This window comes from Moschus berezovskii, chromosome 2 (assembly GCF_049115385.1).
Source record: "Moschus berezovskii isolate FMDL1 chromosome 2, NW_MosBer_1.0, whole genome shotgun sequence".
In the NCBI taxonomy this organism is placed as follows: domain Eukaryota; kingdom Metazoa; phylum Chordata; class Mammalia; order Artiodactyla; family Moschidae; genus Moschus; species Moschus berezovskii.
This window is the reverse complement of record NC_142461.1, coordinates 90379021-90401234: the sequence shown is the minus strand read 5'-3', so window position 1 is coordinate 90401234 and position 22214 is coordinate 90379021. Positions and strand designations below refer to the sequence as shown.

General features: G+C 36.0%; 1 protein-coding gene across 7 annotated transcripts in view; it reads right to left on the bottom strand.

The window, feature by feature from the left end:
- The window catches only part of MBD5 (methyl-CpG binding domain protein 5), a 486804-nt gene that overhangs the window by 46029 nt on the left and 418561 nt on the right, over positions 1–22214 (bottom strand). For all 7 annotated transcript variants that reach the window (XR_016035558.1, XR_016035557.1, XR_016035562.1 and 4 more), the window contains 3 exons: positions 17634–17736; positions 16359–16539; positions 9900–12035 (listed from right to left, as the gene is read on the bottom strand). Coding sequence is in view for 1 of the 7 variants with exons in the window: in XM_088829246.1 (XP_088685372.1) it covers positions 9900–12035; positions 16359–16539; positions 17634–17736 (2420 nt within the window). In the remaining 6 variants the exon portion in view is untranslated. The remainder of the gene's footprint in view (positions 1–9899; positions 12036–16358; positions 16540–17633; positions 17737–22214) is intronic.

Genomic DNA, 22214 nt, shown 5'->3' with positions numbered 1-22214 from the left:
AGTAACACCTTAAACATTTCAGTGCTTGTTAAATCTTGCTGCCATTTCTATAAACAGGTACTTTGCTTTATTTGCATTTGGAAACCATTTTTTTGAACAAGCTAATAAAAACTCTTATTTACTAGTAATCACTATCTATGGCTTTTTCCCCATCTGCTAAATAATAATGACATATTTAAATGTACAGATTACCATTCCTCTAATCACAGTCAAGAGTACATTTCCAAAATAGTCTAGTGTGTATATGACAAGGCTTTGTAGATGAAGGATTTCCTTAGAGGTTATTACTCTTTTATCTTTATTTTGTGAAAGAGAAACATCCATTTTGAGGATTTATGAAAGTAGTATTAGGGGACATTATTCTAAAAGTTCTCCATCTAAATATTCTTGAGGAATTACAATAAAGAAAATACAGTTATTCTGGGTACATTTTTGCATTACAAACAAGGTGGTGAGTATCACAAGCTTCTTAAGGGTAATACGTAGATCAAGGCATATTTTTTAATTTCCCTAGTTTTCAACACACCATTTCAACAATCAAGTATACCCTGCTGAACAAAAGGGTAAAAATGATGATACAGACAAACAACAACAACAACACAACACCCTGCCTATTTTTTCAGGATAGCAGAATTTAGACAATATGATAAACACACAGATCTACCTGTCTGCCTCAAATAAACATTTATTGAGAGCTGCTTATGAACCAGGAAATTTTAAAGCTCTTTTCATAAAGTTAGTGTAACTGCAAGGCAATATACTAGGAACTATAGCAGGTATATAACAAGGGAACAATTGTAAAACTGAAGGTGTTAGGAAAAACTAAGCAAGTGGTAATCTTTGATCTGGGATTTGAGAGGTGAAAAGGAAAGAGAATGGGCTTCTAAGTGGATGCAAAGTAATTTTTAAAATAGACAAGGAGGTAATAAAGTGTATGGAGGGTAATAAGAATCCTATGTATCTTCAAAACAAAGAAATATGACTGAAAATATTGTACACTGCTTTCTACCCACCCCAGCCCTCCCAACCCTGGTTAAACGTGCTGCTTTAGACAAGCAGTGAAGGTATTCAAAATCATCTTTCTAAACCATTAAAGGCAAGGATTACTTATTTCCCTCTGTATTTACAAGACATGAGTCTCTAACACATGGTTGGCATTCAAAAAATGTTGGCTGAATCAATCTATTAAGATTGTAAAACATGCATTCAACTTCTAGAAATCATATCACTTGCTCTCTGTGTGTGGCAAGTGTGTATGTGGAGGAGAGAATACCACCCATCTGCAGAGAAAATGAAAACTGACTCTTTATCTCCTGGTCCAGTGCCAGGAGATAAAGGCTGCTGGAAAGGAGATGGTTGAAAGATGTCAAGTTACTTTAGAAGACTCCCAGGAATGCTGGAGAGTTAAAATAATCTTACAGAGGAAGAGGTCCATCCCAAAGTACTCTGAATTCTTACAGTCACTCATTATTGCTTGGGGTCACTGAAAGAGGATCCCATCAATTTTTATAGCTGGGAAGAAAATTGGAAATTGCTTATATTTGAACCAATTAACCCTGAATAGGCATTCTCTGGTGAACTTACTACTTATCTCTGCATAAAACACTATCATCTGTTGAAGCATGTGGGGGAAAATGTTTTCTCAAAGCTGATTTTCTTTTTTGGTGGGAGCAGCTGTTTTGTGCCTAATCTAATGAAGGAGATAGTTTTTTTTTTTTTTTTTTTTTTTAGTTTTTTAAAAAGCAAACTATTCACTGAATATTTAGCGGTTAAATAACTAAAAGGCAGCTGGGAGCCTGGAACAAGTTAGCAAGCTGAAGTCCTTTAATTGGAAAGAATTTTTATTTCACACCAGCCAGCAGCACCACAAACTGGCATAACTTCTTTTTCTCATTGTTTCTGTTACTTTTAAAGAAGTAAGAAATTAAGACTGGAAAGCTACCCAAACAAACATCCCTGGTGTGAGATCATATTCCTAGACACCCAATCAAAGATTGAGATAGTCCAGTACAATTAGGAAACAACAGTGGGACTTTTTCCTGTGGGGCAGATTTCTAGATGTAAACTGTATTCTTCACACACACATATAATTTATAATGCGTGTGTGTCTTTATATGACTGTATATACAGAAATAGCATCAGTAATTTCTTTTTAGGATTTTTTAAAGGACATTTTTCCTATTACTAAATTTTATTCTTGAGATGTTTCATCTCATTTTAAAAAACTTGCTTTTCAAAACAAAGGTAGTGTCTATCTCTTTAGATTTTTTTCTTTTGTCACTAATATTCTGAGAAAAATGATTGTTCATATTAGGCTAAACTTTTTCACAGTTGGCCCTTAAGTATTAATACTGTTGCACATGTCTTTGTATGTGCACAGAGAGGGCATAAGGCTCATTCCAACTGACCAACAGGTGTTTTAAAAATATCATTATAATGGGAATTTGCTGTATGACTCAGGGAACTCCAACTGGGCCTCTGTGACAACCTATAGGGGTGGGAAGGGGTGGGAGGTGGGAGGGAGGTTCAAGAGGGATGGGACATATGTACCTATGGCTGACTCATGTTGGTGTATGGCAGAAAGCAACACAATATTGTAAAGCAATTATCTTTCCATTAAAAATAATTTTAAAATGCCATAACACCAGTTCGGCATACAGTCCCAATTTTGATAAATATAACTTCATGCTACAAAACTTTTTCTAAATTGATAAGCCTAAATACTGATTTTTAGCCACAAAATTCAAGAACCTAAGAAATAAATCATATAGAAGGTACTCCTTCACTATCTGACCTTTATAATTTGCTTTGCAAGTGTATTTCAATTGCAAACTGGATCAGTGATAATCCTTAATAAAAATGAATGCTTCTAGAGACAAGAGAAAATATCATGCCCTAGTGAGTCTAGTAAATATACTTCTCAATCTCATGAAAATAGAAAAAATTTCTCCTATTTAAAGGATTGATTTCAAAAATTGAAAGATAACTTTTATGAGCAGTCTAAATCTTCCAACATTAGTAATCCAAGCCTTAGTAATGACATGGTAATAAGCATTTACAAAGATATACCAATCTCTGTCTTATGCCTTGGATGTTGATATAAACACCCAGCATTCCCTTACCAGTAGGCAGGAAGCCCTAGGAACTAGTGTCTATTTGCTCTTCATCCAAAACCAAAACAACTTAGAAAATGAGTGGGGAGGGATCGGTGGCAGTATCTGAGAAAATACTCTCTACCCTCAACAGGGCCAACCTCTTAGGGAAGAGGCAAGACCAGTGGAAGGAAGGAATGTAGCCTGTACCTTGGAGTATGAGGTCAGAGTGATGATGACTGGATCGAGGAGGCCATTCTTATGGGGTCAGACAAAATTGTGTGTTTTATTACTGATCATTTCTGCTTCCTTTATTAACACATAGGATTACCCTAAAAGCTGTTGAAATGAAAAAAAAAACAAAAGCTTGAGATTTTTCAGTTTCTCAAGTAACAATGGTTTTTTGTTTTGCAAATGCTTTTAATCACATTTTTCTTAATAGTTATTGTAAGGAAACAAATGCTGAGAGAAGAGGTTAATTCTCTTGGTTGGTAGGATTTCTGTTCTCTCTGTATGCTAGAATAACAGTTAATATGCTCCATCTACCAATATTCAAACTGGGAGTTTATCCATTTTGTTTAATGAGCAGCACAAGTAGTTTCTAGGTTACTAATAGTTAACTTTGTGTCCTTCCATTGTATACTATTTTATTTTCAGTGCTAAACAGTGCTGAGCACATACCAGATGCTCAATAAATACTGAGTTAACTACCTCACGAATATTTTAAGACAGTGTTTAGAGCTATTTAAAGGCTGTAAAATCAATTTCATATACCCTCAATCAGTATATTTTGATAAATGAAATAGTAAAGAAAAAAAAGTACAAATCATAGCCATGATATTATTTTGTGGAAACTGATTCTGTTAACTTATACATGTGAATGCTGGGGCATGCTCTGTTAGTGGGTGATGAAATAATTTCAGTGGATCATGACTGTCATAAAAATAGAATGAGATAGGATGAGATAGAATGGCAGGGTACATCACATGGAGTGTTTTTTCAGGAAATTTTTGTTGTACATTAAAAACTTATCTTTGGTGAAATGGAATCCAAGTTAATTTCTTGTTAGAAAGAAATTAGACGTAAAAAAAATGTTTGAAAAACATTGCTTTAAGATCAGGTCTCTCATTTGCTCAGGATGATCTATGGAGCTGTGTTTCAGGAGGCATACTTATCAGACTCTAATGTGGCAGGTATTCCTGTGGAGTTATGCAGTCCAGGAGCCCTGCTCTAGGGCATCTGTGATAAATACTACTCTCTCCTATACCTGTACCCATGGGTCTTGGAGAGAGACTCTGAATTTCCCTGGATTAGCTCCTACCCCAGGAGTATCTTGGCAACATCTGCAGACTTCTGTCTAGTTCCATTTTAAATCTGTAAAATGGTGAGTTGTTGCTTTGACTTTGCCAGAAGTATAATTCTTAGAAAATAACTTTTACTCTACTCTTTCCTTCGTTAGCATTAATGTTGTTTGATAGAAGTTCCTTGAAGGTAGAAATTATGATTTATTTAGTACTACACGCACATGGAAATGAAATCTGTTTTGATGACACTGCAGGAATTATGTTTCAGCATTATTTTCAATGAGTCAGATTTTGGTAGAATTAACTTTACTGCCTAGAATTTGGGTACTTTTAGAGGCTACTTCAATATTTTTAGACCACTTGATTTTAGTAAAGAAAGCATAGACAACTCCTTGAGATCTCAAGGATTTATAGTGGTTTTATAAGTGAGCTTAGTGTATTGCAATAGAATAAAATTCTCCCAATTTGCACACTGGGACAATTTATTTCTTGAAAGGTACAAAATAGATCATTGAATCAGCAAACATATCACACCACTATGAGTTCTGTTATCACTTTTGATTACATAGACTCGATGTCTAAATTCAAACATTTTAATTCCTTTTTTTGTACATGAGGAAACATTAAACCTGGATTATGTAAACAAAGCAAGTGGTGTAACCCTGATATTAGGAAACCTTCTTAAACAGCAAGACATTGTCTGTTGTAAAAATATCTTACAGCAAAGAAGAAATGGCTCATTTTGCAAAACTTTATCTAAAAGAATAGACATAGATTTTGTATCACATAATCAAGAATTTAATATAGTTTTGTATTTGGTTAAAAAATAAGAGCAAAGGGCAACTTTCAACCTAGAAGTCTGTGCATCAATCAGATGAGGAATCTAGGCATTTAAAAACTTGGGTGGAAATACTTTCAATAGCAACTATTGTTAATTCAGTCACAGCCTTAAAGGAATCTTTGCCTTTTTCCACTCTATATAAGTCTACATTAGACAAGAGGCTTACTTCCCTTCAAACGTCCCATATCCTGAGAGAGCTAACATGTACAATAATCCATCCTGGAGTATTTTTATCCCATAACCTTTTTGCAACTATAACCTCAAATGAAGGGAATTACAATTTCCCTTTCTTTACTGGGATGTTCTAATAATAAATAAATACAGAGAACAAAAAGCCAAGCTTATATCTGAAGTATCCTTTTGTGGTCTCTTAAGTTTCCCTACCAGTTGTGAGTTTCAATCAAATGTATTTTGTGCTGAAAAAACACTTTCTTTTCCAGAGTTAAAAAAAAAAAAAAATATATCTATATATATAAATATTCATGAGCATATATTTATTCACAGGTTTATGTATATTCTTGTTAGTTGATGTTTATCTTTAAGAGTTAAGGCAAAGAAATGATTGAATTATTTACTCTTTTGGTACAAACTCATACTCTGCCCCTTCAGAGGACTTTATTTTCATGTGTTTAGAAGAGCTGATTAAATGTTTATTACCAAAAAAATGAGAATATAAAAGGCATTTTAAAGTGAAAAAGTTGTATTTAATGACTTAATCATTTGGAGGAAGGCAAGCTTCAGTTATTAAGTTGGTTAGCAGAATAGTCTAAATCTTTTTGCTTCTGTGAAAACCCACAGGGCCATGAAAGGCGGGGTCCTCTGCACAGGCCCCAGTCACTGGCATGTGTGTTTTTGTTCTGTGGTAAACAGGTGGGCAGGGGTCAGAGGCCTGAGGAGGCATGGCCCTGATGAAATATGCCCATCAGGGCACTTGATTTTGAATTCTTCCCTAAACCAAACAACAGGACACATGCTGGAACCACTTAAATGTTGAAATTCATCTAACTTCATAAACTGAAAGTTGCTTTAAATGTATACACAGCTGATGGGTTTCATAACATACCTGCATTCAGCAGTTTGAATGTTTGGACTGAGATTGAGGAACTGATTGGGTTTGGTTGCCAGATCCACCAGAACTTTGTTTTACAACTTGAGGAATGTTACCAAGTATCCTACTGGTCATTTTCTAAATCTGTTACATGGAAATATTAAACTTCACTTGTAATTTCATAGCCAAAACGTTAATAGAAACCTGTAAACTTTGCAATGCAAAGTGTTCAGAGAGCTGTAGTGGAAAGGCAATTTCAAAACGCCAAATAGAATTAATAAAACCTGATATCTTCTAAGTTTTAGAAGTGTTTTCTAAGGATTTCGTATCTTTTATCTGATTTTTTTTAACCATCTTTGCCTTTAATTCTCATATATGAGTTATAATACATTTTAAATATGGACTGGTATTCACATATAGGCCTAGAACATGAATATTTGTGTTGTTTATAATAAAAACCTCTCTATAAAAGAAGTTCTTGAAAATAACCTATCAAGTTAAATGTTTTCAGGGTGATTTCTGGTCTTCAATGAAGTCTTAATGTAACGTTTTTGAGCTGTTGCTTAGGAGAGTGGAAAAAAGGCACTGGGGTGAGCAGGAGGTATTTGAGTTCTGTTCAGGCTCCACTACCACAAGGAAGACTTGGGCCATGTCACCTGTAGGTGTCGCTCACCCTCACTGTGCTGTCAGCACTGAGTGACAGGGCTGGCATGGGCACAGCTGTCTCCTACACAGGCCTACATCACCCACTAGGAAACCCATTCTTATCTGAGTGAGGCAATACAAAATCGTTTACATAAAGGTTACCAAATGTAGTTCACAAATGAGGGGTAGTTCTTTTGATATTGTGGACATTTTAACTGCATTGACACAAACATCCTAGTTATTGTATACTAGGATATCAGAGTCCAGAGAGAGAAGGCAAGATAAGTGACTTTGGTCTAAAAGTGCATCAAAAGTTTACAAACATGGTATCTAACATGCGTTGATGTGCTTCAATTCACTGTCTTTTGGATATTTTTAAAGATTTGAAAGGGAAAACAGTATTTTTGACAACTAGATGCTTCCAATGAAGAACTTATGCAGCTGGGAAGAAAATGGATTTTAGGATCAGATGAACCTGAATTCAAATCCTTATTCAATTCTGTATGACTTTGGATACTCAAGTTCTCTGAGGCTCAATTTACCCATCTGTAAAATGAGAACAAGAACACCTTATACTTTGGAAGACTGCACTAATTAGAAATAATACAGGTAAGTCACCTAGTACATCATAGGTACTCAAGGATAACTAAAAGCAACATTTTAAGAATAAAATGTGTTTTCTTCTAATGTCTTCCTAGTATGCTACGCATACTTAGCAAAACTTGAAGGGAGAGTTACGTCTGTCATCAGCTGTCTCACTGTAAATGCCCACCTTTGGTGTTTATTTGATGGATGCTAAGCAATTATCACAATAGTACATTCAGCTGACACAGTTCACTGTGTATCTAAAAAAAATGATATTAGAGACCTTTTCAATAAATCAGCTCATCAAAAGAGCTACATTAGTAAATCTACCCATTTTTATTACCAGCTGCACATCAGATCTATGTACATTAATTAGTATTTAATTTTATTAAGTTTAATACTTTAAAAAATTCTAACTGACCTAGATTTTTATCAGGCATATGTTTTCTGTTATCTTACACATGATTGGTCACATCCACATCATTATTAGACATTTATTCTCATCCCTTTGAGCTATTTATATGCTAACACTTTCCTTATATTAATACATTTTCAATGTATGTGTTTCAACAATCCCAGCACTGGCAATCCAGATCTGATGTTTTACAGAGAGGCATGGAACAAGAAAATACACGTCTAAGACTATATAAAGTCTAAACTTGACAATCAGAAGAAACAAGAACATAAATAAATGTCGGTCTTTTCCATTATAGATAAATTAAAAATACATCATTAATAAAATATGTACACTTTGAAATATGAACTTAGACCTGAAACAAAGTAAGTTGAGGTAAGGGGTATCAAAATTTAAAAATATAATACAATGAGACAATGTCTCATCCAAATGATTGAAGGTATGCTTAATAAATATAGTGTATTTTTAAATAGTTACTGACTTTATGTAACTTTAATCTGCTAAATGCATAAGATTAAATTTTCATTTATTTGAGATTATCTAAAAAGAAATACGAGTCACTGAGAAGCTGGAAGCCCCTTTGGAAGAAGTATCCTGTTAAACACATAAAAAATAGCTTCATGAGATTTCTTAGACTATCAAGAAGGCACTAATCATTTCAATTATCTTTTTCACCTTATATTCTTTTTAACACAAGAGGTCAATGAACAGTTCTTCATTAAATACTGACATCAAACATAACACATAACAGAAGTTGTGGAGAATGGCAGGTATAAGTAGTGACACCAGGAAGGAAAACACTTGATTTTACTATCAACAACAAAGACATGTAGGTCATAATGCCTTTCTAGCATGGTGGTATAACACAGTCTATATATAACCACACAATAGCTTACTATTAAAAGCCTTAGCAGTTTTCTCACTTCCAGTAGCAATCTGGTTTTAAAAGCCCACTGTTTTCATATCTGAGTAATACTGTCTCTATATTCATTTTTTATTTCCACCTTGTCATTTCCCACCAATCTCTCAAATCATTACTGTTGGATTTTGGGTATTTCTAATATTCTTATGGTCAAATTTTCAGATGTCTCTGAATTTATCTCTGTAGTGCTTCTTTAAATTTTTTTAAATAACAATTTCTGAGGAATCTCCTGAACAAAATACAGTTCTTTCTAATGTGTCTACTTTCAAATAAATCTGTCTCCATTAATAGCAGATAACGAGATACAATAACGTCAATGGTAAAAATAATGGTTTAGTTCTACAAGAAAACTTCAAAATAATTTCAAGATAAGAAATTCTGGAAATCAGGTTTTCAAGCCTTTTTTATTAGAAAACTTAAATTATTACCTTTTTAAAAAAGGAAGTAGCCAATATCCATTTTTTGAATTTTTTCAAACAAATAGTAATAAAGGATAGCAAACTAGGATAAGAAAACACATTAGAAGACAGCTTTCTACTTCATACAACTTCTAGTTAACTCTTCCTATTCATTCACCTATTTCTGGTCAGCAGCAAGAACAAAAAAATATCCATTTATTTTTGCCTCTTTTTTGGATTTTCCAAGGTTAGCTTCATTTACCTGAATACAAACACAAGCTAGGGGAAACAGTTTTTATATTGGCATTGACCAAATACATGTCTCATGAACCAGGAAATCCTGCCTTCTATGGCTTCTTTCGTAGTTTAGAGTCCAATGGTTATTGAACCAACTGAAAGTCGAACGAAATTCAAAACGACAGATTGACAACGAATAACGGAAACACATGGAATCCTCTTGGTTGTTATTTTCTTCTAAGAGACAAATCCCTAGCATTCTGTAAATAAAATTATAAATACTAAAGAAATGATGAGAATTTCACATCGGGGAAAGGATCATTTCTTATCATAATAAATATTTTGGTACAAATTTTTAAAAAACGTACAAAAGTTTAGTACCTTTGGGTACTTTTTTCTAATAAAACCATACCTGCTTCAGAACTTGTTTGATTATAGCTGCTAACAATGCTGTTTGGTATCACTGGAGTGGAGGACGTTGAAATTCTTGACTGAGGTGGATTGGGATGTAATGAATTTCCTAAAGCCATGCCCGACTGACTGAGCATCCCACAGTTCCCGCTAGCCTGAATCTGATTTATTAAACCTGTAAGATGGTGGTTTGGGACTGGACTGTTACTGTGAACAAAGTTAGTGTTTGCATTGTGGCAGTGCACGGCTTCCCCTCTTAAAGGTATGCTCTGTGTCAGTGAATTCTGAAGAACACTGGAGTTCATACTGGGATCTGTAAAATGCAGCTGGTTAGCAGAGCAAGGCAAAGCAGTATTCGAGCCCCCACAACCCGGGGTACTATTGCTACTCAAGTGAGAGCTTTGACAACTCATAGACTGTAGTAACTGAGACATTGAACTGATGGGAAACGACCCCTGACCCTGCTTCCTTAGCAAGTCGGGTCCAGGTTTAGGAACTGCAGAACTATCCATTTGAGACTGTCTGAGCAAACTCAACACTGTGGTAGGTGGCTGTTTTCTTTTCCGCAATGAGTCTTTTTGCTGAGACATCAGCTTATCTCTTAGTGCTGCTCGACCACTTTGCCCTTCACCTGACGGGAGAAGCATGTTGGCAGTAGGAGGGAACATGGTGTTTAAAGTGCTATGTCCTTCAGTGTTGCCACTGCCAGCAACAGCTCCAGAATTGCTACTGCTGCTACTGTTGTTACCAGCAAGTTTGTTTTGATTTGCTAGCTGTGCTTTGGCTGCTGCTGAGAGTAAACTACTTGCTGGAAAGGAGGCAGCATTGTGCTGGTTCAAGATCTGATTTAAAGGCATTCCCAGCAAACCAGGCTGACTCTTTACAGAACCACTTCCGGCAGATGCAGTAGGAAAAGCTGCACTGCTTGGGGGATTTAGTACATTACTCATTCCAGCAATTAATGGGTTAGGGATATCCTTGTACTGATGATGTCCATCGGACTTGGTAGAAGGGCTTGATGGCATTGATGGCCTTGGGGACCCTATTGTTGACCTTGGTGACCTGGGTGGAACCTTAATACCACTGCAATTGGCCTGGGGTCCTAGAGGTGGCATCATGAAATTTCCGTGATCTGATGATGTGGAAGATGAGCGTGATCTTTGGGGCGATGCCTCAATCCTTCCAATTCCAGTCCCCATCATGTGCACTGGGGATGTCACTGGAGAAGGGGACAGGGAGGTTGAAGCTGAATGCTGAACTCTTTGTACATGACTCCCATGATTCGTATGACCAGGTTTTACAGTTGGCAAAGGGAGATTACTTGGCAAAGGAACAACAGCAGGAGGCATGCTTACATTCATCACAGGTACCTGAGAGTGGACATTTGAATGGAAACTAGTTGGATTAATGATAACAGGGCTCTGATTCACCGGTTTACTAGGAATAGGGTCAAGAATGCCAAGTGGATCTTTCTCAGATGTTAATGGCTTTTTCTGAAGAGCACAAGAAGGCGGAGGAGGGGGAGGTGGGCCTTGGGGTGGTTTGTGGTGGAACATTGCTCGTGGCATTTCCAGATTAGTTGAAAAATTACACATTGGTTTTTTCATTACTGGACTCTTTGTAGTCAAGGTTGGGGAAAGAGGTATATTAGTCCTTCCAGCCATTGCACAGGATGACTGTACAGGAGAACCATGTAGCATTACTGAAGGCGGAGAAAGAGGAGTCCTATTCAGATGAATAGGACTAGAATTGGGAGCTCCGTGAAAACCAGGATTATTTCTTGTGAAGACATCAGGGCTTCCAAGTGGGTCAGTCCTTGGCGAGATCGAGCCGTCTCCATATATCTGGGAACCTGACGATGCGGGGCTGGGCAGGCCTCCATGGCTGCCACGGAATGGAGACTTCTGTCCATGCTCATTGCTGCCCAATCTCTGCCGGGGGTAGACAGGGTGGAGTTCCTGTTGCTGGCTTCCAGGCAGTTCTTGTACATATAGCCTTCCCATGGCGTTTGATGATCCAATCATTAACTTGAAAGGATTCTTACATTCAGGCATTACAGAATTTGTAATTCCTTCATGTGACTTGTTTCTTACAGATCTTGGAGTTGCTGCCCGTGAAGGTACTACTGGAGTTGCATCTGATGTGAAAGAGAGAGAGAAAAAATCTGTTAGTAGTCTCAGTCCTTTCGTGTGAAAGTGGAGGAAGGGAAGGAAAGGAGAAAATGAGGAAGGAAGGGCATCTGGAAAAAGGAATTTGCAAATAGAAACTGTGACTCTGCAAAAAAAAAAAAAGGTTTGTATTCTACAATGAATTTTGTCTGAAAAAAAGGCACATGATTCTTCCTTAGTTGACCAAAGGTTCTCAATAATTGCTCATTATGCTTGTTTACCTCCTATCTGTTGAGAAAGGATGAGCTCTGAATCTGTACATACAGACATTAGTCATTCTAATAATGTTTATCATATATAAAATCAAGATTGACAGCCCAGATGGAAACGATAAGGTTATTATCATTTGGATTTGAATTTTTTTTAAGAATACAGTTACAAGAGAAAATTGTAATCTGTCTGGCATACTATTTTCTTGGATGATTTAAATGAACTGCCATTTTCACCAGAAAATTTTTTACCTTATAAATGTTTATATAAACCTCCACAAGACAGCTATAAAAACTCTTTCTTATCCAAACATTTTCACTGTGACAGTAAAAGAGTCTTTATTTTTGTGAATTAAGTAAACAGGATTCTGAATCTTTTATAAAGGGAGTGGTAACAACAGTAAATACAGTGAAGTTAAACAATCATGCTAACTTCACATCAAGTTGGTAATATTGCAACACTTCAATTACTTTACCCTTAATCATTCATTGTTGTAAAAACAGCCTTCATCAACCAACTTTGGTAAAAGATTGCAATTCTTTTTTAGGATAGAATTGTTATGCAAAATTTAGTCAGAGTGCGACCATCTTCAGTATTGGGTTCCAATTGAGTATTCTCTTTTTAGAATGCATTGCTCCCTTGCTGATTCTTTGGAATCCCTTCAGTTCTTTCGGAGATCAGACAGAATACAGGCAACAAAAGCAAGCTGGTTCATCATACAGAATTTTCATTCAATCATGTCAGAATTCTAGTTTTAAGTTTTTTTAGTCCCTAAAGATGTTTAACTATTTTATAAAGTTGTGACTTCTAAAACAGGGGTGGCAAATAAAATTAGCTTCATATGCCAATTCTCATCAACTGGTGGTGGCTGCTCACAGAGCTGTGCTGAAAAGGATGCTGAGCTCTAGCTGGGCTGCATGAGCAAATGCCAATGATTCTATTAGAGGCACAGGACATGGGAGTGGTACTGTTCACATTATATACTGGCCATCCCAATTCTGAGACCTACAGCATATCAGCAAGTATACTCGGATTCATTTGCAATCAGAGGTATATTTACTTGAATGGATAATTACACATTTAAGATAAATATACTTCTACCTGCTGGGTACTATACAGGTTGAATCATAATGTAACAATTTCTGAGACAGTAGTTTTCAACCTCGATAAACAGAAGTCTTGATAGGTTACAATTAAGAAGTAAAAGAATGCAGTGAACATATATATTTTTCTTGAGAGGTGTGGGCTTTTGGTTTCTGGCATGGTAGAGATTCTGTGATAGAGTGATTTCTGGACAGTACATGAAAATTAAGAGAAACAATCATATAAGAGAATTACAGTAGATAAATTCATCTGAATTTTTTTGTTAAAGAAAGTTTTAAAGTTCATAATCAAGGAAATAACACATGAAAATGTTTGGGGCACTAAGCATAGCATTCAGGGAGAACAGAGTTGTCTCTATTAACATCACTAACATCATTACAGGATTGACTGTGTCCTCTTCAGTAATAAAACCACCAAATTGTGTCTTTTCTTGTTTATTTATATAGCCATCTATAGTTCAATGATAAGAAATATAGACACTGGCATTTTTATATGCAACAGAATTTAGAAAGGAACTGATGTTTAGAAAGGATTTTTTCCCTACTGGGGAAAAATATTTACCATTTTTAAAATAACAGGAATACCAAATAAGTAAAAGTCATGCTGCTATTTTGTGGCAGTAAGGAATTAAAGTATTACAAGAGTTGGGAAATGTAAATGCTTGGGCACCCAACGAATGCTTTCCTGTGTATCAAATAGACTTTTTGAAAGAGATAAGTTACATGTTTTATGCACGTAAAACAAAGACAGGTGAAAACTACTGAGCCTTCTTAATCCTTAATTATTTAAATCCTAACCTTTCAATATAGTTTAAAATCAAAAAATTGAAATAAATGCTATGTCTGAAGCTGGTAAAAGAGTAGAAATTGATCCAGTCAAGTAGTTTTAAAAGGAGATGGAGATATACTTTATATGCCTATACTAATTTAATTAAATATTTATCTTTAATTTCATTAATGAAACTAGAATGTATAGAATATGACAAAGGACCTAGATCAAGATTCTGCTTCAGTCATTAAAAAGGCAACAAGGCAGACTCTGTAGGCAGGGCTGAAACTGCTATGATGTGAAGTGAGAACAGCAGTAAATGTTAGTACGTGCAAACACATGTGCAAGGTATGGTGCAAAAACAAAAACATACATCACGGTGGCAGGACAATGGTAAATTTTAAATAGCTTATTACTATTAAATGTTTTTAAATTGTTGTAATACCTTTTAATTTAAAAAATGTAGCTTGTTAAAAGAAAAATTCACTATTTTTTTCTTACATACCTTAGTGGAGCAATTTTTCTGATCATTCCTGTTAAAGTTTAAAGGTTAGTTTAAGGTAATAGTGTTACTGAAGAGGAGCTCTCTGCTAATAATTGCCAAATTTGTCTCTCCCTGCCCTCTTCATGGAGTTCTAGGAGTGACCTGTATGGTATCACGACTGCTTCTCTTTGTATCTAAAGCTATCAATAATTTGACCCCAATTTACTTATGCAGGTTTAATTTTCCACTTGTGTCACATTAGTCTCCACCTCATTCCTTAACTATTCCATAGTTGTTCTGGACAAGAATTTTATTTTCCTTACCCGTCTAAATCCTACTATTTCCCAGGGCTGGTTCAAATCAGAGTTCTACAATAAAGCTTTTTGATCACTGCAGGTTACACTCCTCATCCCTATTTTTTAAACTATGCAGAGCAATGTTACTTATCTTTCACAAATGCTTTGGTGTTCAACCATATTTTATCCAGAATTACTATTCAAGTGTTAACTGTAATATTTTGGAGAGTTCATATTCTAGCCCTTACGAAGAAAAGTTCCTCAGCCTCAAAGTATAATTCCACAAATTACACATGAATCATAAAGGGAAAATGTACCTCAGTATTGGACATAACTTTAACCAAGCAATCAAACTTGATGTCATCAATATGGGAAAAACTGCCATTATGTGCTTCCTAATGAAGACATAATATCGCCTATGCAGTATTCCTACTAAACTGTGTTTAACTTCAATAGAAATATAAGGAAGCAATCAGGCAAATCCAAATTGAGGAACATCTATAAAACTGGCCTAGACTCTTAAAAAATATCAGTGTCATGAAAGATTTAAAAAGCCTGGGGAACCAGCGTAGATTAAGGAAATAAAACAACTAATTACAGGGGCATCATCTTTGCACTCTGCATTAAAAAGAGAGATTGTGTTGAAAAAAGCTATAAGAATATTATTAGGACAACTGGAGAAATCAGAATATAGACTGCATATTAGATAATACGATTTTATCAGTTTTAAATTTCCTGAATGTGATAATTAGACTGTGGTTTATGTAAGAGAACATCCATGTGTGTTGAAATACTTATGGGTGAACTGTCACAATATCTGCAGCTCCTGAAACAAAATACTAATTGGTAAGTATAGGGTATTCAATGAATTGTTTATGTAATTTTTCTGTAGCTTTGAAATTTTTAAAAACTGAAAGCATGTGTGCATGCATGTGTTGGATTGAAGTGTAAAAAGTTCCTGGCAAGGTGATTTCTGTTAGTAGGCATTCAATATACAGCTATTAAATGACTCAAAGAATAATACTGCTAGTTCTTGACAACATTGCTAGCTGCATTTGTGGACTGATACTATATATTCTAATTCAGCCCTAGGAAAAAGGCTACATTTGTTTCCTAAAAACCAGTGACACTTTCTCTTTTGTTAGCTCAGCTCTATGTACCTTCATAGTATTTGTAGGTGCTATTCGGTGTTTATTCTGCTCATTTAACTAAATGACTCGGATGTGGAATTGTGGGAGACAACTTCACGGGAATTTTTCAGAACTAATTATCAATTGTAGTGAAAAGATAAAACATACATAATTTTAAATGCATTATGTATGGTTGAAAAGTGGACTCCGAAAATGCTTGGCAAAGTGGTTTCTAGTGACTCCTTCTCCAGGAGAGGAGTGAGGGAGGAAAATTCCTAAACCCTTCACCATATTACATACTTGTTCCTCCTCCGGGACTGGTGAGCACCAGAGAAGGGTGTGGGGTTTCCATGCTTTTATGAAGTGTGGCCACTGCAATGATTTTTCTTTTATGTATGCATAGCTTTGTGACATCTTCATCTGCTTTAACATCTTCTGCAGTTCTTTGTTTCACAGCAGCTCCAGGATCAAAATTAAACACCTGGAAAAAGCACAGCCTTTGCTTAAAATATGTCTGTAAAAATATTAAGTAAAAAGATCCCCTTGTTAAAAAAAAGAAGTTTTGCATACATTAACCCATATATCTGAAGAAAACTTGATCTCAAGTTTTTAAATTTAAGAAAAACAACTTTATATATAATGTAATAAATACCTTCTGCTGAACTTACGGTTTTTAGTGGCAGGGAAAATAATGAACATTATTCTAATTCTATGACAGCCAAGATAAATACATGGAAAAGTATAGTATCTGATAATGCTCCCAATTTTAGATACTTCCTGCTGTTACAATAGTACAAAACACATATAAAATACAGTTAAAACCCCTAAAATCTAACATTGGTACATGCTAACTTTTTCTTTGGCTTTATTTTATTGCTATATTAATATTACCTTTTTACTGATTTAAAAAAATCTACTACTCTATTGAAAAAATATTTATTGTATATATACATATAAGCTGTTTCAAGTGCTTTTTCTTGAAAGAGGTGACACAAACAAAAAAGAAAAAGTTGTCCATTGATCTTTAGTTCTGAGATTAGCACTATTGCAGGTATTCAGAGAATAATGACCTGTGTCTATAGTATATATTTATAATCATTTAAAATGATTTTGCTTTTTAACCTTGCAAAAGAGTAAAACAGTTTCACTTTTGGCTAGAAAGGTTCAGCTTTGTGATTTTAGAAATATTTGTGGCAGATTTATCAACACCAGTGCTAAAAATAACACTGCGGACTGAGCAGTAAGGAAAGAAAATACTGCACTATTAAAGAGTGAGCATGGGTATAGCTCTAAGAAAAAGGTGCAAAAGAGGTTTTTTTTTTGCAAAAGAGATTTTGATGAAATATTTAATAGGAATATAGGTTTGCCACCTTTGAAAATGACTCTTGGACTTGAACTATTTTCCACAATTTTTAAGCATTCCAAAATGCATGCAAAAGGTATCTAACTTAAGGCTTTAAAATGCATATATGATTGGAGAAGTAATATAAAAATGAAATGCCAAATGAGAAAAGCAAATATATGAAACACCTAAAAAATAAAAAATTGCTGATACATCTATTGCGAAATGGTTACCTTGGGAAGAATAAGAGGACATTCCAAGCCACACTTGCATGTTCCGTCAGTAAGCAGGTATGTTTTAACCTGCTCCAAGCAAGATAACAAAGACCCACTGGGACTGTAAAAATAGTTTAAAAAAACATCAGGAAATAATTCTGACTGCACATATTACATGAAAAAAAGGCATAATTTATAGTCTCACTGTCCTTCACAGGATAATATTTTCCTACTAAGGAAAAGCATTTTCTTTGTCAATATTATGTTAGCTACTAAATTATAGCCTTTAACACTATCGCTCTTTCTTTTGAACCAACATATTTCTCAGAAAAATACAGATCTTCATAGAAAAACAAAAGTACTTTGACCACTGAGAGCAGAGTAAGAATGAGAAAAATGATATTCTTAAAAAAGTGTAGGTAAGAAAGGAACAAGAAAACTACATGAAAGTAATCATTATCATTTTGAACCAGAAGATCTATTTTGAAAGCTGTTTGGAGAAAAAATGAAATTTAGGAATGTGTTGGAGGTCAAACGAGAAAGTCACTAAGTCTATGAAAGTTTGGGCTAACAAGTTCTTCCCTTTAATCTTGCAGCTCTAGGATCAAGTTGTCCCTCTGTAAAAACAAGTCTCTCTTGTTTCTCCCTCATTCATGTGTTTCTTTGAAGATAGATCAGCGTGGCCAAGCTCACATTCTAGTGAAGAGCCAAGGTGGACTGATAAGGATGGGGAACTCGAGGAAACAGAGTTTTAGGTGGCAGAAACGTGCCTTGCAGGCCTTCCAGCTGGTGACTGGGTAGTGCTCTCAATGTTACTACTCTTTGGGTGACAGAAGTCAGTATTACGTGATTACTGATCAAATTTAAGTCTATACATTAGGTACTAATTCAGATGACAGGTTAAGTTTTTAATGTTTATTTACATGAGGAATAGTTTAAAATGGGCAATTTTTATCTTTCAGTTCAGTTCAGTCGCTCAGTTGTGTCTGACTCTTTGCGACCCCATGGATAACTTTCATTATTAATGTACTGATCTTACAACTTGCAAACATATTATGTTTTGAAAGTTATTATATACTTTTCATTCAAGAATATCTTTTATTTATGACTATTTACCAAACCTTTCAGTTAACGCCTTCTGATAAAATTTTGCCAGAAATAATACTCTCCATTTTGTAAACAGGGCATTACACTACTTGTCGTTGTTCAGTTGCCTAGTCGTGTCTGACTCTTTGCAACCCCATGGACTGCAGCATGCCAGGCTTCCCTGTCCCTCACCATCTCCTCGAGTTGGCCCAAGTTCATGTTCATTGCATCAGTGATGACGTCGTCATCTCATCCTCTGACACCCTCTTCTCCTTCTGCCTCAATCTTCCCCAGCGTCAGGGCCTTTTCCAGTGAGCCGTCTGTTCTTATCAGATGACCAAAATACTGGAGCTTCAGCGTCAGTATCAGTCCTTCCAGTCAATATTCAGGGCTGATCTCCCTTAAGACTAACAGGTTTGATCTCCTTGCTGTCCAAGGGACTTTCAGGAGTCTTCTCAAACAACATAGTTCGAAGGCATCAATTTTTTGGTGTTCTGCCTTCTCTACGGTCCAGCTCTCACAACCGTATGTGACCACTGGGAAAACCATAGCCTTGACTATACAGATCTTTCTCTGCAGAGTAATGTTTCTGCTTTTCAGCACACTAAGTTTGTCATCACTCTGCTGCCAAGAAGCAGTCAATCGACTTCTGATTTCATGGTTGCAGTCACCGTTCGCAGTGATTTCGGAGCCCAAGAAAAGGAAAGCTGTTAACTACTTCCACCTTTCCCCCTTTTATTTGCCATGAAGTAATGGCGGCAGATGCCATGATCTTAGTTTTTTTTTAGTATTTAATCTTAAGCTGGCTCTTTCACTCTCCTCCTTCACCTCATCAAGAGGCTCTTTAGTTTTTCTTTGCTTTCTGCCATTAGAGTGTTATCATTGGCATATCTGAGGTTGCTGATATTTCTCCTGCCTATCTTGATTTCAGCTTGTTACTCATCCAGCCTGGCATTTCTCATCATGTCCATAGCATATAGGTTAAACAAACAGGGTGACAGCAGACAGACTTGTCCTGTTCCTTTCTCGATCCTGAATCAATCAGTTGTTCCATACAGGGTTCCAACTGTTGCTTCTTGACCAGTATACATGTTTCTCAGGAGATAGGTAAGATGGTTTAGTACTGCCATCTCTCTAAGTGCTTTCCACAGTTTGCCATGATCCACACAGTCAAAAGCTTTAGGGTAGTCAATGGAATAGAGATAGAGGTTTTTCTGAAATTCCCTTGCTTTCTCTATAATCCAATGATGGCAAATTTGATCACTAGTTTTCTTTTCTAAACCCAGCTTGGACAGCTGGAAGTTCTTGGTTCGCTGAAGCTGAGCTTCCAAGATTTTAAGCACGACCTGATTAGCATGGGAAATGAGTGCGATTGTCTGATGGTTAGCACATTCTTTGGTACTACCCTTCTTGGGAACTGGGATGAGGATTGACCTTTTCCAGTCAATCTTTTACACTGCTTTTTACAGACCTTTTACACTACTAGGTGTAGACAATTCTGCTTCTGCAAAAATACAGGTAGTAGTTTGGTGTCTATAAATAAACCTACTTTAGAATGCAATTTATATTTTATTTATGGACAACCATATAAATGACTTAGGCATGTAGAAAAATCACAATTAAAATCCTCAACTTTGTTAACTCATTCATTTATCTGGGCTAACACTTTTTTACAGATGATATGCAAAGAATAAGAATTCCCATATTACAGATTAGAGTTCCACCCAATGGGAGGACCAGTAAGGTGTTTTTAGAGGTCTGGTAGCTTTGATGAAACAAAATCACTAGTTATCATGTGAAGAATTCAAGAATATTGTGAAAAGAAACTGCCTCATGTGTTATGGTTAAAGAAAGCCTATGAATGAATCCTAAAGGATTTAATTGTAAATTCAACTTGAATACAAGAATTCCTGAATTCTATAATATTAGAGTACTCCAGACACTTTAGAAACACTTCCTTTCAATCAGTCAGTTAGGTTCTTTCCTTCAGTTTCAGCTCTTTAATTAACTTTTGAGAGTAATAATTAACATAAAAATAGTTAGAAGTCTTATGGCATAGATAAAGCTTAGAAGATTGGAAGCAGGTGGGAAACTTAATGTGCAGCCTCAATGCCACCCTGAGGCAGGAGCAGCTGGAAATTAACCTAAAAATTATAAGCAAACTACACGTTGCAAAGGAAGCTATAGAAGGAGGGCTGCTGCTGCTAAGTCACTTCAGTCGTGTCCGTCTCTGTGTGACGCCGTAGACGGAAGCCCACCATGCTCCCCCTTCCCTGGGATTCTCCAGGCAAGAACACTGGAGTGGGTTGTCATTTCCTTCTCCAAGAAGGAGGGCTAGCCTCTTATATATGTTCAAGTGGTAATTTAACCAGTTACACATACACATGAATCAAACCTATGCTGGGTTGAATTTATCTGAAGGTGTTTTAGCTTATCTGGAAAAGTTAATTTCCAAAATAATCCCTAGTGTGCAGATTTGGGTTGGGAGAATTCAAACTAACTCACACTAACAGTAAAGTCTACTCAGATGTGGGATGTCATGAGCAAGACAACTGAAAGACTTCCAGACTTAATTTGCCTTAACTCTCAGCAACCTAAAAAGCTGATTTATCTTTCACAGGGAGAAAGAAGAAACAAAAAAAAATCAAAGCAAATAAAGAAATTATCAAGATTTTTGGAGTTAACTGCTGTTAGTTGTATATTGTAGAGTACTCTTGCCTGGAAAATCCCATGGACGGAGGAGCCTGGTAGGCTGCAGTCCATGGGGTCGTGAAGAGTCGGACACGACTGAGCGACTTCACTTTCACTTTTTACTTGCACACACTGGAGAGGGAAATGGCAACCCACTCCAGTGTTCTTGCCTGGAGAATCCCAGGGACGGGGGAGCCTGGTGGGCTGCTGTCTGTGGGGTCACACAGAGTCGGACACGACTGAAGTGATTGAGCAGCAGCAGCAGCTCCTTACAGACTAGAACAACTGTAAATAGGAACACAACACCGGTATCTTGCTACATTACACTGATAAAATATTTCTGGAGGTTTGGTAATGGGATTGGGAAAGTTATCCCATGTGTCCTCATCCATCTAATCTTTAATGGGGTGAGCTCCACATTCCCTGCTTTCTTATCCCTTCACTTCAATTAATATAGAGCACCTCCTAAATATTACAGAAATTAAAAAAGACGTTCAAAACAATTTCAGTTGGTCATTAAGTTTACCTCAAGAAATAACTTCTACCAAACAAACAAATCCAGGACAGGATCTGAACTGACTTCTGAGACGTTAAAGTACGAAATTGCTTGGGTATATCATGGGAAATTCCTCATTTATATAAATACAGCTTTGCACAAACAAGAATTCCATTGAAGCTGAGATACAAATAAAAGTAATACTGATGAACTGAAAGCAACATAATTAATCTAATGATGCAATGTGATATCTTTTAAAAAGTTCTGTTTATCATTGCTTTTTTTAAAAATTACATCACAGAGAAAGATTTATGGTATCCTACTCA